This window comes from Euleptes europaea, chromosome 10, assembly GCF_029931775.1.
Source record: "Euleptes europaea isolate rEulEur1 chromosome 10, rEulEur1.hap1, whole genome shotgun sequence".
NCBI classification, from domain to species: Eukaryota; Metazoa; Chordata; class Lepidosauria; order Squamata; family Sphaerodactylidae; genus Euleptes; species Euleptes europaea.
In genome coordinates this window covers 28,419,258-28,436,036 of record NC_079321.1, presented here as the reverse complement: position 1 = coordinate 28,436,036, position 16,779 = coordinate 28,419,258, and the positions used below count along the sequence as shown (strand labels likewise).

General features: G+C 42.0%; 1 protein-coding gene across 1 annotated transcript in view; it reads left to right on the top strand.

The window, feature by feature from the left end:
- Window positions 1-16,779, top strand: part of GREB1 (growth regulating estrogen receptor binding 1) — a 90,366-nt gene that overhangs the window by 24,513 nt on the left and 49,074 nt on the right. Inside the window, exons 2-4 of the mRNA XM_056856704.1 lie at window positions 460-620; window positions 8,735-8,863; window positions 12,987-13,163. Of these exons, the coding sequence (XP_056712682.1) occupies window positions 464-620; window positions 8,735-8,863; window positions 12,987-13,163 (463 nt within the window). The 5' untranslated portion in view covers window positions 460-463. The remainder of the gene's footprint in view (window positions 1-459; window positions 621-8,734; window positions 8,864-12,986; window positions 13,164-16,779) is intronic.

Here is a 16,779-nt window from a genome sequence, read left to right as displayed (position 1 = left end):
TCCCTTTAGCTGGAGAGGTTGGGGACTGAACCTGGGGCCTTCTGCATGCCAAGCAGCCACAGCCCCTCCCAACACCTTAACCACTACACAATGCTGGCTCTCTAGCATGATCTATAGGCAACTCTTTATGCTAATTATTTGAAATTTTTATTGTATTGCAATTTGTGCAGATGTTAAGACAGCTATCTTGTTTTATAGTGCCAGCATCAACTGAGTAACACCCTTCTAAGCCCACTGACTTCAGGTTGGCAACCCTACTCAACAATGACAATGTCAAACTTGCTCCTGTTGTGAGAAATGCTTTTATGATTTTCTTGTGTGTTCCTTAACTTGTGTTCCTTAACTTGTGGAAAAAAAACTTGATCTCTCTCTCTCTCTCTCTCTCTCTCTCTCTCTCTCTCATTTTGTTTGGAATTTTAACATACATTAAAAAAAACCTTCCTCAAACTCATTTCTCAGGAAGATGGGAAATTCTTATGCTGGGCAACTCAAGACAACACGCTTTGAAGAAGTGCTGCATAATTCTATTGAGGCCTCTCTCCGGTCAAACAGTTTAGTTCCCAGGCCAGTTTTTTCACAGCTGTATTTGGAAGCGGAGCAGCAGCTTTCTTCTCTTGAAGGTGAGCACATATATTCAAATATGCATTTTCCACTTAGAAATAAATCCTATTGATTTCAGTGGGGCTTACTCTCAAGCAGATGTACATAAGATCATAGTCTTAGATTCAGTTATGGAATCCTAAACTGCATTGTCTATAGTTGCTTTTCTAATCTGTCTGATGTTAACCAGTTCAGCCAAAATGAACAGGATTTACTTTAATATAATGCATTAATTCGTAATGCAAAGTATTACTATTTTGTGTTTTCAGATAGCCTTGATTTTGGCAATGAATCAAAAAATAGAACTCAGACCATATGCTTAATTTTGAGCTTCTTTGGATTCAGTTTAAAATTCTGTCTATGTGCTACAGTTATAATGTTTCAATATAGTTTGAGATTTCATTGCAATTATTATTTTATTTTACTGTCACTTTTATCCTTGACATCACTGTTGTGATGTGAAATGTTTAGGCACAAGGTTCAGATTTCACAGTTAAACTCACTGCGGTATTTTCATGAACAATCAAGTCAAACTTTTTTAAAATTGCTAAACTTCAGAAGATTTTGCAGATCTGACTATTCCAAAGCATCATTAGCCTTTTGATTCAGCTGTTTCCTGCTGCTAATTTCTGGTTGTTCTTTATTGGCTTGGAAAGTGTTTCTTTGGTATTGCCTTTGTATATGTGTACATGACCTGTCAAAGATGTCTAATATTGATAAAGGAAATATATAATTATTGATGGAGTATGGCAGTCTTTAGAAACTTATGTTGAAAAACCATTCAACTCTTATTTCAAATTATTGTATACAATGTCATACAGACATTTGTCACCCATGTAAAAAAACCTGTTTAGAAACAAATCTGGTTATGCATTTTTAATTCTCTCCTTCCATTCTTTCTTGCTGAACAAGGACATTTGCATGATAAAACATAACCTTTGCTTGTGTCCATCTGCTCCTGCTGTTTATTCTCCAAGTGGGATGCCTGAGACCTTCCTTAGTAACAAAGTTTGATGTCACAAAGTGGATTATGACATCAGCCGGGAGAAAATACTGCAGGACTACAGCCATTGTTCTTACACAAGAGGGTACTTTTTCACACTTGTATACAAGATGTTCTTTAATTTTCAAAGAATTTAACACACCATTATGGCCCCATTCTGCTTTCCTTTAAGTTTAGGGAGAATTGTAAAGTTTCTGAATGAGAAATGGCTGGAAACAACCAGCTACCAGAATGAGGAATGGCTGGAAACAACTTCATTTGAAAAAATTGAACAGGAATCCAGTAGAGCCTTAAAGGCTAACAAAATTTATTTCAGCATGTGCTTTTGTTGCTCCAAGCTGACTTCTTCAGATGCATAGAACTGTACATATATTAGGTTTGGTTAAATACCCATCAGAACTGAGTTGTATATATGTGTGCTGAATGCTACAGAGAGGCTGGTATAAAGTAAGATCCCATCAAATCAGAAACCAATTCACACAGAGTACATGTGAAACAGTCTGAGTCAACAACAGCAGAGCAGAATGAACATCAAACTGAATACAAGATGAAATGAGATCGTGAAACAAATTAAGAACTGCAAGGGATAGGATATGTGAGCTATTAGCTATAGTGAGTTAAGAATCCAAGGTCTCTGTTAAACTCCGGAGCATACATTGTCTTGAATTTGTGCATGAAGTTCTTATTCAGCACTTTCCTGTTGGATCCTACCTGTGAACGTCCTTTAAAGCAACTAATAGTGCAATCCTAAGCAAAGGTATACTCTTCTAAACCCATTTAAATCAGTGGACTTAGGTGGGTGTAACTGTGTTTAGGAGTATATTGTAAACCTCTTTGTACAGCATTCTTTGTAGAAGTCTTGATCTAGAACAAACTAAGGACATATAATCTTTGTGGAAACACTAGAACAGAAGGGGATGTCTCTAAATTGTAAAATGCTGTCGCTTTAGGAACTAAATTACAGCTTATAAGGATTTAAAACAAGTTTCTAATGAGGTATTTCCATAAATATATTGCTATATGTAAGAACATTTATACCCCAATTAAACAAAAACATCCTACTGTTATACTCAAACGGCCTGGTCTGAAAACCAGACCTGCTTTTATAGTCTTTGACCAAGCACAGAAATTTTGAAAATAGTCCCAGCCAAAAAACACCTTCTGTGATTGGTGAAAGAACACTGTTCTTCCTTACCTGAGTTCCTACTGGCCACTGAGAATTCCTGGCCTTTCTCCTCTCTAGGTTGTTTTCTGTTGCAATCCAGGTAGATTGCACCAGCTGCCATTGGCCACATGGGAAGCTCCAGTGAGCCTTCCTATTGGCCACTCCAACATGCCTGCTCCCTCCCTCCTTCTGCTCTGGAAGCCATGGGGCAAGAATACAAAGAAAGGAGACAGCTCTCCTTTAAACACAACAAGGGCCACAAAATGGAGACTCTGTAGAAGTTGAATAGCTGAAACTATTCGGCTTTTTTGGGAATCGCCTATTTGGCTTCGGGCAGATTGCCATGTTTTGGTATTTGGTTGAACCGAAACCCAAATATTGCTGAAACAGCTAATTTCCGGTTATTTTCGGTTCAGGCATATTGATATGCACAACCCTAGTTTGTGCTGTAACTTGGAGATGGAAGAGGAGTTGACCATTTTGCATTTTTCCAAGGCCCAGGTTGTGAATGACTGAAAACAATGGGAATGGCTAAAGCCTCACTTGCATATTAAATTAAGTGCTCCTAGCAGACACCTGGCAAATATTGAGAACTTTAAATCCCATCAATTGTGGGCAATCAAGGTTATTAAGGAAAAGCCTAGCTATTCTCCTGCATATCTGATGCCCCTCAAGTCAGTTTTCAGGCATTTGTAGGAGATTGAGCAAACATCTATCTGACTCATACCTATTCTGAGAATCCCCTCAGACATTTCCCCACATTCTAATACTTGTACAGGGCAATCACCAGAAATTAATTAAGCAATCACACAGACATTCTTTTGGTTCCTGATACACATTAAACTTCTCTCCCTCTTTTGTCCGAGCAAAGTTCTTTGTCCCTGGAAAAACTTCCTTTGCCAGTTACCTCATATCGCCCCTCATTTTGGTGTATAAACATTAGCCTTTGTGGATATGGGTGTTCCTTAAATCTAAATGTATACCCCTTACTTGGGTGTAAGGTCTTTCACTTTGCTTCTGGAGATGCTGGTTTGTCTCCCTCTTTACAGCACTGCTTTCACTCAGACATTGCTCTGCTAGATTGGTTAATATCACCTGAAAACCTGCTTCTATCTCCTACCCCTCCACCTTTTATTTTCCTTAGCTCTTGTATGAATTTAATGTGTGTTGATATTGTGTGCCTGAAATTGTTTTATAATAAACCCACATTTTATTTATTGAGAGTTTTCCAAAGGGACTTATCTCCGTATACATAGGCTGAAAAGATTCTGGTGACCCAACCTCTTGCGAGGCTTAATTTTCAATGCTAATTCCCCCAATCAAAATGGAGACTATCTAATTTGGGTAATAGTCCATTTAAGCCTTTTAATATGCTTTCTTTCACAACTGAATGGTGGTGCCACCACTCAGCTGTTTGGGGTGGGGGAGGTTAGCAAGGGGAGGACACGTGATTCTGATTGCCTTGGTGCTTCTGTGCTGATCACAGGAGGGAAGGGCGGAGAGGTCAGCCAAGACGTCCTGGGGCCAGGACTGTGCAGCAGGGGCAGTCTTAGTAATTTGGGGCCCTTGCCAAAATTCCAGGATGGGACCCCAGTATCACTGCTGCTGCCCCCTACCAACCCATCCCAAGTGCCCTCCCTACTGCAGCCAGGCTGGCCACAAGGAAGAGGCAGCCCCTGCAGCTGCCACCAGCAGGGAGGATATAAATATCCATTGTTGCAGCAAGCGGGGGACCTGAGACCTGGACGCGGTGGGCATGAGCTGCCACTGTGATAGGGTTGCCAGCTCTGGGTTGGGAAATACCTGGAGATTTTGGGAATGGAGTCTGAGGAGGGTGGGGTTTGGAGAGGGGAGGGACTTCAACGCCATAGAGTCTAATTGCCAAAGTGGCCATTTTCTCCAGGTGAACTGATTTCTATCACCTGGAAGTCAGTTGTAATAGCAAGAGATCTCCAGCCACTATCTGGAGGTTGGCAACCCTACACTGTGAGCATGCTGGCTTGGCAGGTGGAGCAGCCACTGCCTCCGCAAATGTGCCAGCCCTGTATGTGGGCAGAATACCAATGGCTTCCGCAAACATGCCAACCCTGTTGGTGAAGCAGCAGCCACTGCAAATACACCAGCATAGTGGGTGGGCAGAAGACCTTCCCTAGTGAATATATGGGCAGGTGGAAGGAGGGGAGGGGCTGTGGCTCAGTGGTAGAGCACCTGGTTGGCATGCAGGAGGTCCCAGGTTTAATCCCCGGCCTCTCCTGTTAAAAGAACTAGACAAGTAGGTGATGTGAAAGACCCCTGCCTGAAACCCTGGAGAGCCGCTTCCTGCCGATCTGAGTAGACAATACTGACTTTGATGGACCAAAGGGCTGATTCAGTATAAGGCAGCTTCATGTGTTCCTGTGTTCACCATCATGAATGTGCAGGAAGGAGGCTCTTCCCTCAGGAACAGCAAAACTATTTGCATTCCTCTGGTTTTTTTTGTTTTTTGGGGGGGGGGATGCTTGTGGATGGATCAGTGAGGGGATGGAGTCCTTTCCAGGGCCATTTTTGCCCTGGCTGTTGAGGCAGCTGCACAGTCAGGCTGTAGGGTACCCTGAAGCCATTACCACAGATGCCTCAAATGTCTAAAGAGAAGCTGGCAGTGGAGGGAGTATGGCAGCAGGGCATCCAGGTGCCGTCATGGATGCTCCAGTGCAGAGTCCTTGCCAGGGCTGGGCCCAGGGCGGCCATCCCTGTTGTCTCATGGCTAAGAGCAGGAGGTTGTTCCCACTGGCCTTTACCTCATTCACTGCTGCTTCCATAGTGGGGGTGCCTTTTCCTGCCCCTGTCTGGAACTAGCCAAAGGTGATATCATGGACAGTATTCAACAAATGGGCATCCTAATACTGATGAAACCACATTCTGTGCCTCTAATGGCAATGACCCACTTAGATGGGGGGGGGGGGAGACAGATACACACACATTTTCACAACAGCAATATCATATAGTTTATGTGCTGGGACTATGTAACCCCCCCCCCCCCAGGTGCTTCCTTGATGAAAGTGTATTCTTAATGGTGGTCAACATATGGGAGATAGCCATACAAGATTCGGCAGGTGGAAGGGATTTCCTGCCCACACACCGATCTTCCTCTCTCTCCTTTCTCTGACTCCCCCCACGGCTGTTCTTGGGAAGTATTTTGGGCTGTGGTGGGAGGGGAAGGCAGGGAAGTCTGACTCCACAGATGCAAATCTCTTCCATCCTTAGTAGGGTTGCCAACCTCCAGGTGGTAGCTGGAGATCTCCCGCTATTACAACTGATCTCCAGGTGACAGAGATCACTTCACCTGGAGAAAGTGGCTGCTTTGGAAGGTGGGCTCTATGGCATTATGCCTCATCTAAGTCCCTCCCCTCCCCAAACCCTGCCCTTCTCAGGCTCCACCCCCAAAATATCCCGGCATTCCCAATCAGAAGCTGGCAACCCTAATCTTTAGCAACCTCCACTGGATCTAAGCCTGAAATTCCTCATTTGTATGCTGCCCAATAGGCAAATGATCCAGCGGAACCATTTCACTTAGCAGAGGGAGAGATTTTGGCAGGAAACAGGTGAGATTCACAGCAAGTGTCAAAGGTTTATTCTTGGATATGTTCAAGAAGAAATTGCAAAGGACTTGGCATGTTGTGATTTTCTTCATCATAATCATTTGAAACATCCATATGTGAAACAACTGTTCAGACTGCTCTCCCTAAATTAGGGTTGCCAGGTCCCTCTTTGCCACCAGTGGGAGGTTTTTGGGGCTGAGCCTGAGGAGGGTGGGGTTTGGGGAGGGGAGGGACTTCAATGCCATAGAGTCCAATTGCCAAAGCAGCCATTTTCTCCAGGTGAACTGATTTCTGTCAGCTTGAGATCAGTTATAATAGCAGGAGATCTCCAGCTAGTACCTGGAGGTTGGTAACCCTACCCTAAATAGACCTTTATGATGGGTCCCTTTCTCAAAAAAATATGCTAATCTGGCTAGGTTGGGCCCATTCCATATGTAGCTTGCCAACTGTGATATAATAAATGTTTGGTGTTGGCAGGAGTTGGGGGCAGCCCCTTTTGGGCCTGGGGATGGAGCATGGTTTTAGAAAGGTCTGAGGTGGAACCCAGCTTTATCTATTTACCTATATTGCTTTAAAATGCGAAGGGACAAAAAATATATATTTTCCTCCTCTTTTCTGTCAATTGAAAGAAAAAGAAACCTCCACAACGTTTCCTTTCTTGGTTGAGAACGCTGTTCCATTGATAGAAGGGGAAATTGTTCTTTCTTGTTCCTTGAAAACAGCCACATGTCTGCCTGTACAATTAATGACATGCTCGTTTCCCTACTCCCACCCCATTCTAGCAGTAATTGTTTCCTAGGGCTATCTTAGAATCTGTCTTAACCACTCATGCTCCCTGGGGCTGCGGTCATTTACTCTACCTCAAAGGAAAGGTCTTAAAAATGAGAAAGTTAACAAAGAAACAGCGTAGACTGGCAGCCCTTAAATGCTCACTGCTGTTTCCTCTGCCCGTCTGCCTCTTTTATTGATACGATTGTGGGTCAAAAGTATATTAATTACATACATTAACATCTGAAGATGTTTACGATTGCTGTGTTCTTTGCATCATAAGGCTCATGAAAACTATTTATCCAAACTTTTTAGGCAGCAATTTTGGGACAGAAGGACAACCCAGACGGTAGTTTACAGACAATGGCTCTTTCTTGCTAATACAACATTATGCTTGTCAGTAAAGCAAATGCGTTCATACATTAAAGGCTGCTGACGTTGCGTAGATTTTAGTTGTTTTTTAAATGTTTTTTTCTGCTTTCTACCTTGTTTTGCAGCTGAGCTGCTTTCAGAGTTTGCCCCATTCCCTTTGCTATAATCATAATTTATTGTGACTACTTTTTTTTGCCAAGTTAACTCAATATGATTTGTCTTTATTGATTTTGTATTGAAAGTATGTTTTTTCTCAAGTCTATAGCTCATGTTTAATTCAAATTCTAATTCAGTGTTGTCTGTAAATCAAGTGGCATTTTCTTGGTACTCTACTTTGGACCTATTTTTTTAAAAATTCCATTTTACTGCAGAGTACTTGCTCCCAGAGGTGTAGAATTTGATGGAACTAAAGTTTGGTTTTGGTTATTTGGGTTTGCAAGAATGTATTGTTCATTTGACACTATGGGGGAAAACGCATGGGAGGTTTTGCCTTGGATTTGCCGCTCTCTAGATGCACATTTTCCCCATCTGAATTCTCAAAACTCTGCACAGGGGCTTATTTTTGAGTTTTGAGAATTTGGATGGGGAAAATGTGCATTGAGAGAGCAGCAAATCCAAGGCAAAACCTCCCATGCGTTTTCACCATAGGAATACTGCAAGCTTCTTAGATTGTAGGGATGCCAACTCTGGCCTGGAGAATTCTTCGAGATTTAGGGACAGTGTTTATGGAGGGTGGAGTTTGGGGAGAAGCCTCAGCAGGTTGAGATGTCGTAGAGTCCACCGTGGGGATGTATATGAATGAGGCAAAAAGGGAGGGAGAGGCATGTTATATTCTTAGAATGTAATGGGCCAGGCCATAAAATGAGTCTTCAAGGTGCAGAGTTGGATTGTATGAGAATGGGGAAGAGGATTGTGAGCAGGTGGTGGTAGGGTTGACAGCTCTGCGTTGGGAAATACCTGGAGATGTTTGGGGCGGAGCTGAGGAGGGCAGGGTTTGGAGAGGAGAGGGGCTTCAGTGCCAGAGTCCAATTGCCAAAGCGGCCGTTTTCTCCAGGAGAACTGATCTCTGTCAGCTGTAGATCAGGGTTATATATGAATCAGATAAGTGAATCCTCAAGGCCATGTCTACAACCAGATACATGCAATTCGCAGCATGAAACCGCTGTCACTTATACAGTCAAAACATTTCCTCTGATCAGAATATGCCATTATCTGCTCTCCAGTGATTGTGTTCATGATATCTTGCAGCAGGCAGTAGAGTGGATAATGAAGAAGAGGAGGAGGAGGAGGAGGAAGAAGAAGAAGGTTCAGAATCAAGTAGCCCCCCTATTGCTTATCAGATGAAACCACCCCCTGAAGGCTGTTGTACCACCGATGGTAAGAAATTATAGCTAATTTTACAGGTGTATAGATGAGCTCCCGGATCTTTCATTATACACATGGCTAAGAATTCTTTCTTCAGAAGGATCCCAAAGACCACAACCCAGCTAAAGTGAGGCATTACTAAATTCCATTTGAAATCAAAGGGACTTAAATGTATCCAGTTCCATTGATTTCATTGCGACAAACACAGCTAGCTTCAGTGAGATTGGCTCCGGAGTATTTATTATGTTTAATTGTCAACATGGTTGTATTTAGGGTATCATGAGATTTCAAATTGTGCCTCATTTTTTAATCTGTCTTTATGAACCTTCAGACTACCAGCAGCTTTTCATCTGCAGTACTGTGTTTTACATTTTAAAAATATTAATTAGAATTGAGATTTTTATAATGTAAGAATTGTGATATAATTCTAAGGTAAAGATGTTCATCAGTATGACACATTCCACTTTATTTAGGAATGATATAAATGTGGAAGTTGGAGCAGTGCAAATGGAAGGTTCAACCTACAGCTTCAAATGAACAATGTCATGCCAATATTGTTTGATGAACAGGTTTGGTGATTATTGTTTTCTCTTATGCTGAATAATTATGTCTTCTTTTTTAATGTAGACTTCAGATGTTTGAAGCATTGAGGAGATGCCATCCTGAAAAAAGTTATCCTACTGTGAAATCTCTTTTTTGATGTTAATTTTTTTTTGGTGCTTTACCCTTATTTTTGAGAACTGTTGACTCCTATCTAAGCACAATTACATGCTGCTAAGTCCACTGAAGTTGAAACACTTAGAAGAGCACGTCTGTGCTTAGGATGTCACTGTATATGTGCTAAAAATACAGAAATGTGTCTAAGGGCACATCTGTACTTCCTCATTTTTATTCAATCTGTCCCTGAAAGGGAGGCCTGGAGCCGGTGCAGTTTCCCCTTTATTCACATGTCTTGCCACTTAGCGTCTCTGAGCCCAGATTCATTTCCTGGTTTCTCTGTGTGAAATTTAGGACCTCATTAACAGGGGAATAACTTTCTCTGTGATGTTCCTTGGTTATGTTTGAACAAATGTCTCTCAAGTTTCCTCTTCAATCTTGCCATTCTCCTTCTCATGTGTTTTCATTACTGGATTCTCTATGCCTCCCTGAACAGGTTTTTTTTAAAAAACCAACAACACTTAAATTGCTCATTTTCATTTACTTAACCCCCCCCCAAAATGGTTTGTGAACTGCATTGAGAAACGTGGTGCTGATATATTTTGTACAAAGATTTTATACAGCCTTTATGTGGTCCGTTTCTCCTGTATCTGCCTGTTCATACCTCCCCACAACAGTCTAGGAATCCCCCCCATTTCAAATTTGTTTAAAACTAATTTTGTTCATGTCCACTTATTCCCCTCCCCTCTTTTATTGCTGGAGGACTTTTTCTTTTAAAAAAATCATGTATTTTTAATGTATTAATACACAAGATAACTAAAAGACCAAACAAAGCAATTAACTCAGAATAAAGCAATAGAGAAATATCTGTGTAAAATGAAAAAGGTCACAGATGGTGTACCACCAAAACCACAAGAGGCAGCTAAGCAAGCATCTAGGGTTGCCAGCTCCTGGTTGGGAAATACCTGGAGATTTTGGGGGTGGAGCCTGAGGAGGGTGGGGTTTAGGAAGGGAGGGACTTCAATGCCATAGAGTCCAATTGCTAAAGCTGCCATTTTCTCCAAGGGAACTGATCTCTGTCATCTGGAGATCAGTTGTAATAGCGGCAGATCTCCAGCCACCTCCTGGAGGTTAGAAACCCTACAAGTATCAGATGCACCCAGGGAAAAGTATACATATTTTAAACCTGTTTTTGCACATATCATATACCCATTCACTAATTTATTCTGCTGTTTCCTTTTGAGGTAAAAGAAAGGGGGATCTGTTTATGTTCTTACATGACCTAGGCTTCTTCACAATTCCACAGATATGTGTCATGGTTCTCCCACTCCCTTTCCTACCTTTCCATATTGCATCAAAATAACTAGGTATGTAGACAGAAGCATATGACTCAGCCTTATACCAAGTCCAACCATTGGTCCATCTAGTTCAGTGTTGCCTGGTTTGATTGATAGCAGCCATCAGGAAGAGAAGGTTATTTCCCAACATCTGGTACCTGCGGGTCAAAATAGACATGACATAGTTAGATTTATAAATAGATCTCCAGGGTTCCCCCCCCCCCCGCAGAATGTATGGTAGTTTTGATAGCCCTCTGATTTGAGCTGTGGATGTGATGTGTGTGGTTTCCTGACCTCAGTTGGCCCTCCAGAGCTGCTAGTTGATGGGGGAGGGAGGGGAGAATATTACAAGCACTTCCAGGGGGGCTATTGAGTGTGAAAATGGTGTGTAGTACATGGATTTTTAGTCCAAATCAGGATCTTCCACTGCAGTTATTTAAAAACCTACAGGAGGTCCACTTATCAGGGATCTCTTAGTTTGAACCCTGAGCTTCTTTTTAACTGGAGAATGCTGGTCTTTGGACCTGGGGCCTTGTACCTGCTCCAACCCTATACTCCAGCCCTGAGCTACACAATCCTGTGAGAGACTATCATGTGCATAAAGATTAATACTAGGAAAATGAGGTGAGACTTGACCAAATAAAGTGGAAACAAATACAATATGAGTGCTGAATACAGACTTACCTATAAAGTAGTTTTCAGGCATAAGGGTCACCACAAAGTAATTTTTCAGAATTTGGGTTGAATTGTTTTACACAAGCACCCCCACTAGGGATCAAATGATGATACTCTGGAACATGCTTGTTCCAATACATAGTATCTTTCAGTATGGAATAAGCACTTTCATTATACTCATTTTATTAAGCTAATGTTAAAAGGCAAATGTCACTTAACGTTGACTCTTGTGCATTAAAAAGGTTTCATGAATTGTCCTTGACAGAGTAGGTAAAAAGAGGATGGAGAAGGAATATGATACCCCTTCTTGAAAGAAGAGTTCACACCCACACTTCTGAATTGTCTAGTCATGAACACTAGGATCCTTTATGCAATTTCTGTGCCTTTGTACATTATAGATTACTTCTTTCTCCTAAAACACAAACACAAACCAAGGATAATACTTGGATATACTTACATGACTTCTGCAAACATGATTCTTCTTTTGCAGTGAGAAAGTGGGCAATGCACTCCTTCAGTTCTCCATAAGTAAAGAATGCATGAACTGAAAAGATATTGGGCACATGCTCTTGAACCGTCTCTGCAGAAAAATCTGATGTTGTACAGCTTTGAGAGGAAACGTTTAGCAGTATTTTTGCTCAGCAGTTAATTCCCACACAATAGCCTTTTCTAGATCTAATAGCTCACAGAACTTAGAAAGGGATGTGCTTCCCAAATTGTATCAAAACATAAATCCAGACACACAGTTTAGCCTGGATGAGCATCACAGTGTGGATGCAGATAAAACAGCAACAGCAATGTCAATAATAACAATAAACTTTTATTTATATCCTGCCCTCCCCTGGCAATGCTGGGCTCAGGGCGGTTTACATCAAATATACATTAATATATATATATTTAATTTCACAAAGATTGCTGTGATTATCTTGAGCAGTGATGCCAACCTCAATACTTCTCATTTGCTAAGTGATATTCCCCCCCAAGGAAAAATTCAGTGGCAACTCAAATACGTTTGTGGTTCAATAAACACTTGTAAAAGTCTGCCTTGTACCAGAGTTTAGTACCATCACCCTCTCTTGTGGCTGAGTTCTCAGCATGCTTGTAAACTGAACAACGGCAAGTTAAGAGTAGTAACTCGAAACAGCATCCTTTGAGAACTGGTCATTCTGCCTCCGCTTTGGGATTGAGGGGATGATTTGACCATCCTAAATGCAGAATTGTGAAAGAATTGCATGTCCCTCTCCAGGAATCCACATCTGTATCAGGCACCCACAGCGAAGCACATGATTCTCCCCTGATAACTGCAGGCAATTTTAACTTGTCTTAATTTTAACTTGCCTTTAGATTTAGGGTTTTCTTTAATATGTTTTTTTTTTATATATACCCCCTGCATCCAGTTGACTTTTATATCATCAGGTCAAACATAGCCCAGGTAGCTGATGAAAACTGTTGTGTTTGCCCTCCAGGTTTCTGTCAGGCTGGTAAAGACTTAAGATTGGTATCAATCTCCAATGAACAAATCGAAGTGCCGTCAGGGTTTCTGCTTGTGGGCGCTAAATCACCAAACCTACCGGATCACCTTTTAGTGTGTGCTGTAGACAAAAGATTCTTGCCCGATGACCAGGGGCGCAATGCCCTTTTAGGTAAGTGGCGTTTATGGTACCAAGCAGATTTTATTTGGGACTACATTTTGCCGTGAGGGAAAAAGGTGCAGACTAGCAGGTTCTCATGTTATTTCTCAGTGGTTGAACCTTCTGGAGTTGGTGGTACTTACAATTTAAAAAGTACAGAGTGAGAGACTGATGTTACAAATGCGCAGCCCCACTTAGCCTGTGAGAATACACCTTGACTCCAGCCCAAGAGCAAAATCATTGGCAGATCAGTATGCATTACAGCGGTCTGAACTATACCTTGAATTTATTGGGTTGTCTCTAACCCATTTCTTTTGCCAGCTGTCTGTTCTCTTGTGTTGTGCTAATGAAAAAAAAAGTTCCTTGTCTCTTCAAAGGTGTGAAAAAAAATCAACCAAGAAAAGGGTTACACAGTAACGAATTTTAGGAACAAAGTATCCACAACTGTGTAATGGGCACAGAAAAGTAAATTGCCATATAGAGGATGATAAAATATGTTATTGTATCTTTAACAGTATGAATACATCAAAGGTACATATCTCAGATCTTCAAGGCGAGTTACATAAATAACAGGTCTCCCACAAGAGAGAAACCTGCACAAACATATGAGTTGATATGAGTATCAAACTAAAGTCAGGAGATACAATGTTATAATTAAAATAGAAGCTTTCCAAGTTGAATGTGAAAGACAATGGTAGGGGCTGTCTTCTTGTTTCATGTGTCTTTGTCAAGTCTCTCCTCATACATATTGTTTCACAAACATCACTCCCCAATATACATGAAGAGCAATTTAGAACATCCGTCTAAAGCATATCTTCTTAATAAGTTCAAACAACAAGAGTAACATCACTATAATCCCACTTCATGGTTCCAAATGTGCTTGGGAGAAGGTCAGATACAGTCTCCAAAGATGTGGTATATGGTTGCAAGCTATTCGTAAACCTAACTATAGAAGTAATAAACAACAGAAGAGCCCATTTGGTCTACAAATTACATTTCAACCTTATGTCTCAGTATGTTTGACGAGGATCCCAGCACGAGGATCCTAGCACGATGCTCCATGTCTTACAGCTTGATCCTAAACACGTTTGTCTCAAACTCATTAATTACTTCCAAAGAAAGGGTTTAGAGTTACAGCTAGCAAATTTCACCTGGCACATTTATTTATCATAGAATCATAGAGTCGGAAGGGGCCATACAGGCTGTCTAGTCCAACCCCCTGCTCAATGCAGGATCAGCCTAGACTAGAGGCTCAAGCATCTCTGACAAGTGTTTTTCCAGCCTCTGCTTAAAGACTGCCAGTGAGGGGGAGTTCGCCAACTCCCTAGGCAGCCAATTCCACTTATTGTAAAAAAAAATTTCCCCTTAATATCCAGCCAGTACCTTTCTGTCTGTAATATAAACCCATTATTGCGAGTCCTATCCTCTGCTGCCAACAGGAACAACTCCCTGCCCTCCTCTAAGATACAGCCCTTCAAATACTTAAAGATATCAATCATGTCCCCCTATCAACCTGCTCTTCTCCAGACTAAACATTCCCAAATTCCTCAGCCTTTCCTCTTAGGGCTTGGTCTCCAGGCCCTTGATCATCCTCATCACTCTCCTCTGCACCCACTCCTTTCTGTCCATAGCCTTTTTGAAGTGAGGCCTCCAGAACTGCACACAATACTTCAGGTGTGGCCTGACCAATGCAGTGTACAGCAGGACTATGACATCTTGCAATTTGGATGTTATGCCTCTGTTGATGCAACCCAAGATCACATTAGACTTTTTTTGTTGTTGCATCACACTGGGTGCTCATATTTAACTTACTTGTACCCTAAGATCTTGTTTACACACACTGCTACCCAGAAGTGTATCCCCCATGCAGTGTGAAAAATTTTCATAATTTTTGTTACCCAGATGTAGAACTTGGCATTTATCCTTGTTGAATTTCATCTTGTTCACCTGTGCCCACTGTTCCAGTGTGTTCCGATCTCGTTGAATTCTATCTCCTGGGGTATTCGCTGCTCCTCCCAGTTTGGTGTCATCTGCAGATTTAATGAGTAGTCCCTCCACACCCTCATCCAGATCATTTATAAAAGTATTGAAAAGTGCCGGGCCAAGAACTGAGCCCTGTGGCACCCCACTGGACACCTCTCTCCATTCAGTTGAAATGCCATTGACAACTACTCTTTGAGTGTGGTTCTCCAACCAGTTCCCTATTCATTTAACTATCCTAGAGTCCAGTCCACAGTTCTCTGATTTACTCATCAGAACATCATGGGGAACCCTGTCAAAAGCTTTACTGAAATCCAGGTAAACAACATCCAATGGCGTTCCCTCTGTTCAGTAAGCTCATCACTCAATCAAAGTTGTCCTTCAGGCGCTCGCAGATTGATCCCCTCAAAATCTGCTCAAGTATCTTCCCTGGGACAGAGGTCAGACTGACTGGCCTGGAGTTTTTTGGGTCATCCCTCCTCCATTTTTTGAAATTAGGACAACCTTTGCCCTCTTCCAGTCTTGTGGCACACCTCTTGTCCTCCAAGAGGTCTGGAAGATGATGGACAAAGGCTCTGGAAGCTCTCTAGAAAGTTCTTTGAGTGCTCTTGAGTGCATTCCGTGTGGCCTGGGGGATTTGTGCTCATCCAGTGCAGCCAGGTGATTCTCAACTACCGCTCTGTCCATGTCAACCAGCAGCCCAGATGACATGTCTTGCTTGCTACCATCTCTAGATGAGCCTGTTCTCTTCTTCAGGAAAAAAAAATGAGGCAAAATAGGCATCGAGCCTTTCTGCCTTCTCTCTGTCCTCTGTCAGAGTTTCTCCATTTGTACCCAACAGTGGTCCTATCACCTCTTTTACCTTGCATTTGCTCCTCACATATCTGAAGAAGCTTTTCTTGTTGTAGCGAGCCTTCCTGGCCAGCATCAGCTTACTGTGAGCTTTGTCCTCTCTGATGGCTGACCTGGCAACCTGCAGATTCTCTTATTTAGCGGTATGTTCTTGCCACCATTTCTTGAACATTTCATTTTTCTCCTTTAGCTCATTATGGAGTTCTGTGTTCATCCACATTGGCTTCTTGGATCCTCTACCATGTTTCCTTCTTGTTGGAACAGCGATGACTTGAACTTGCAAGAGCTCTTCTTTTTAGAAGAGCCCAACCTTTACTTGCTCCTTTCCCTTCCAGCAGCCTTGCCTATGGAATGACTCTCATCATGCCTCTGAGTTTATAAAAGTCTGCCCTACTAAAATCTAACAGACACGTATGGCTATGAACTTCCTTGATCCCCCACAGAAAATGGAATTCTAGGAGAACATGGTCACTTCCCCCTAAGGTCCCTACCACCTTCACCCCATCTACCATCTCTTGCCTGATCTTCCTGGTCTTTACTTTCTGGTAAATATGCATAGGATTGCAGTATTATATTTTTTTTTTCATGAAAGAGCTAGTGTTTTATACAAATAAATAAAACATAGTTCCTTGTCCATTCCCTCCAAACCCCCAGAAGGTACTGATTCCATGCCTCCTTACTTGGGAGTAAGCCAAGTTGTTCAGAGCCAGTGTAGTATAATGGATCAAATGTCAGATTTGAACTCAGAACCTGTTTCTGAAGGGCAGTGTTTAGCCAGTCTTTCTCACTCAGCCTA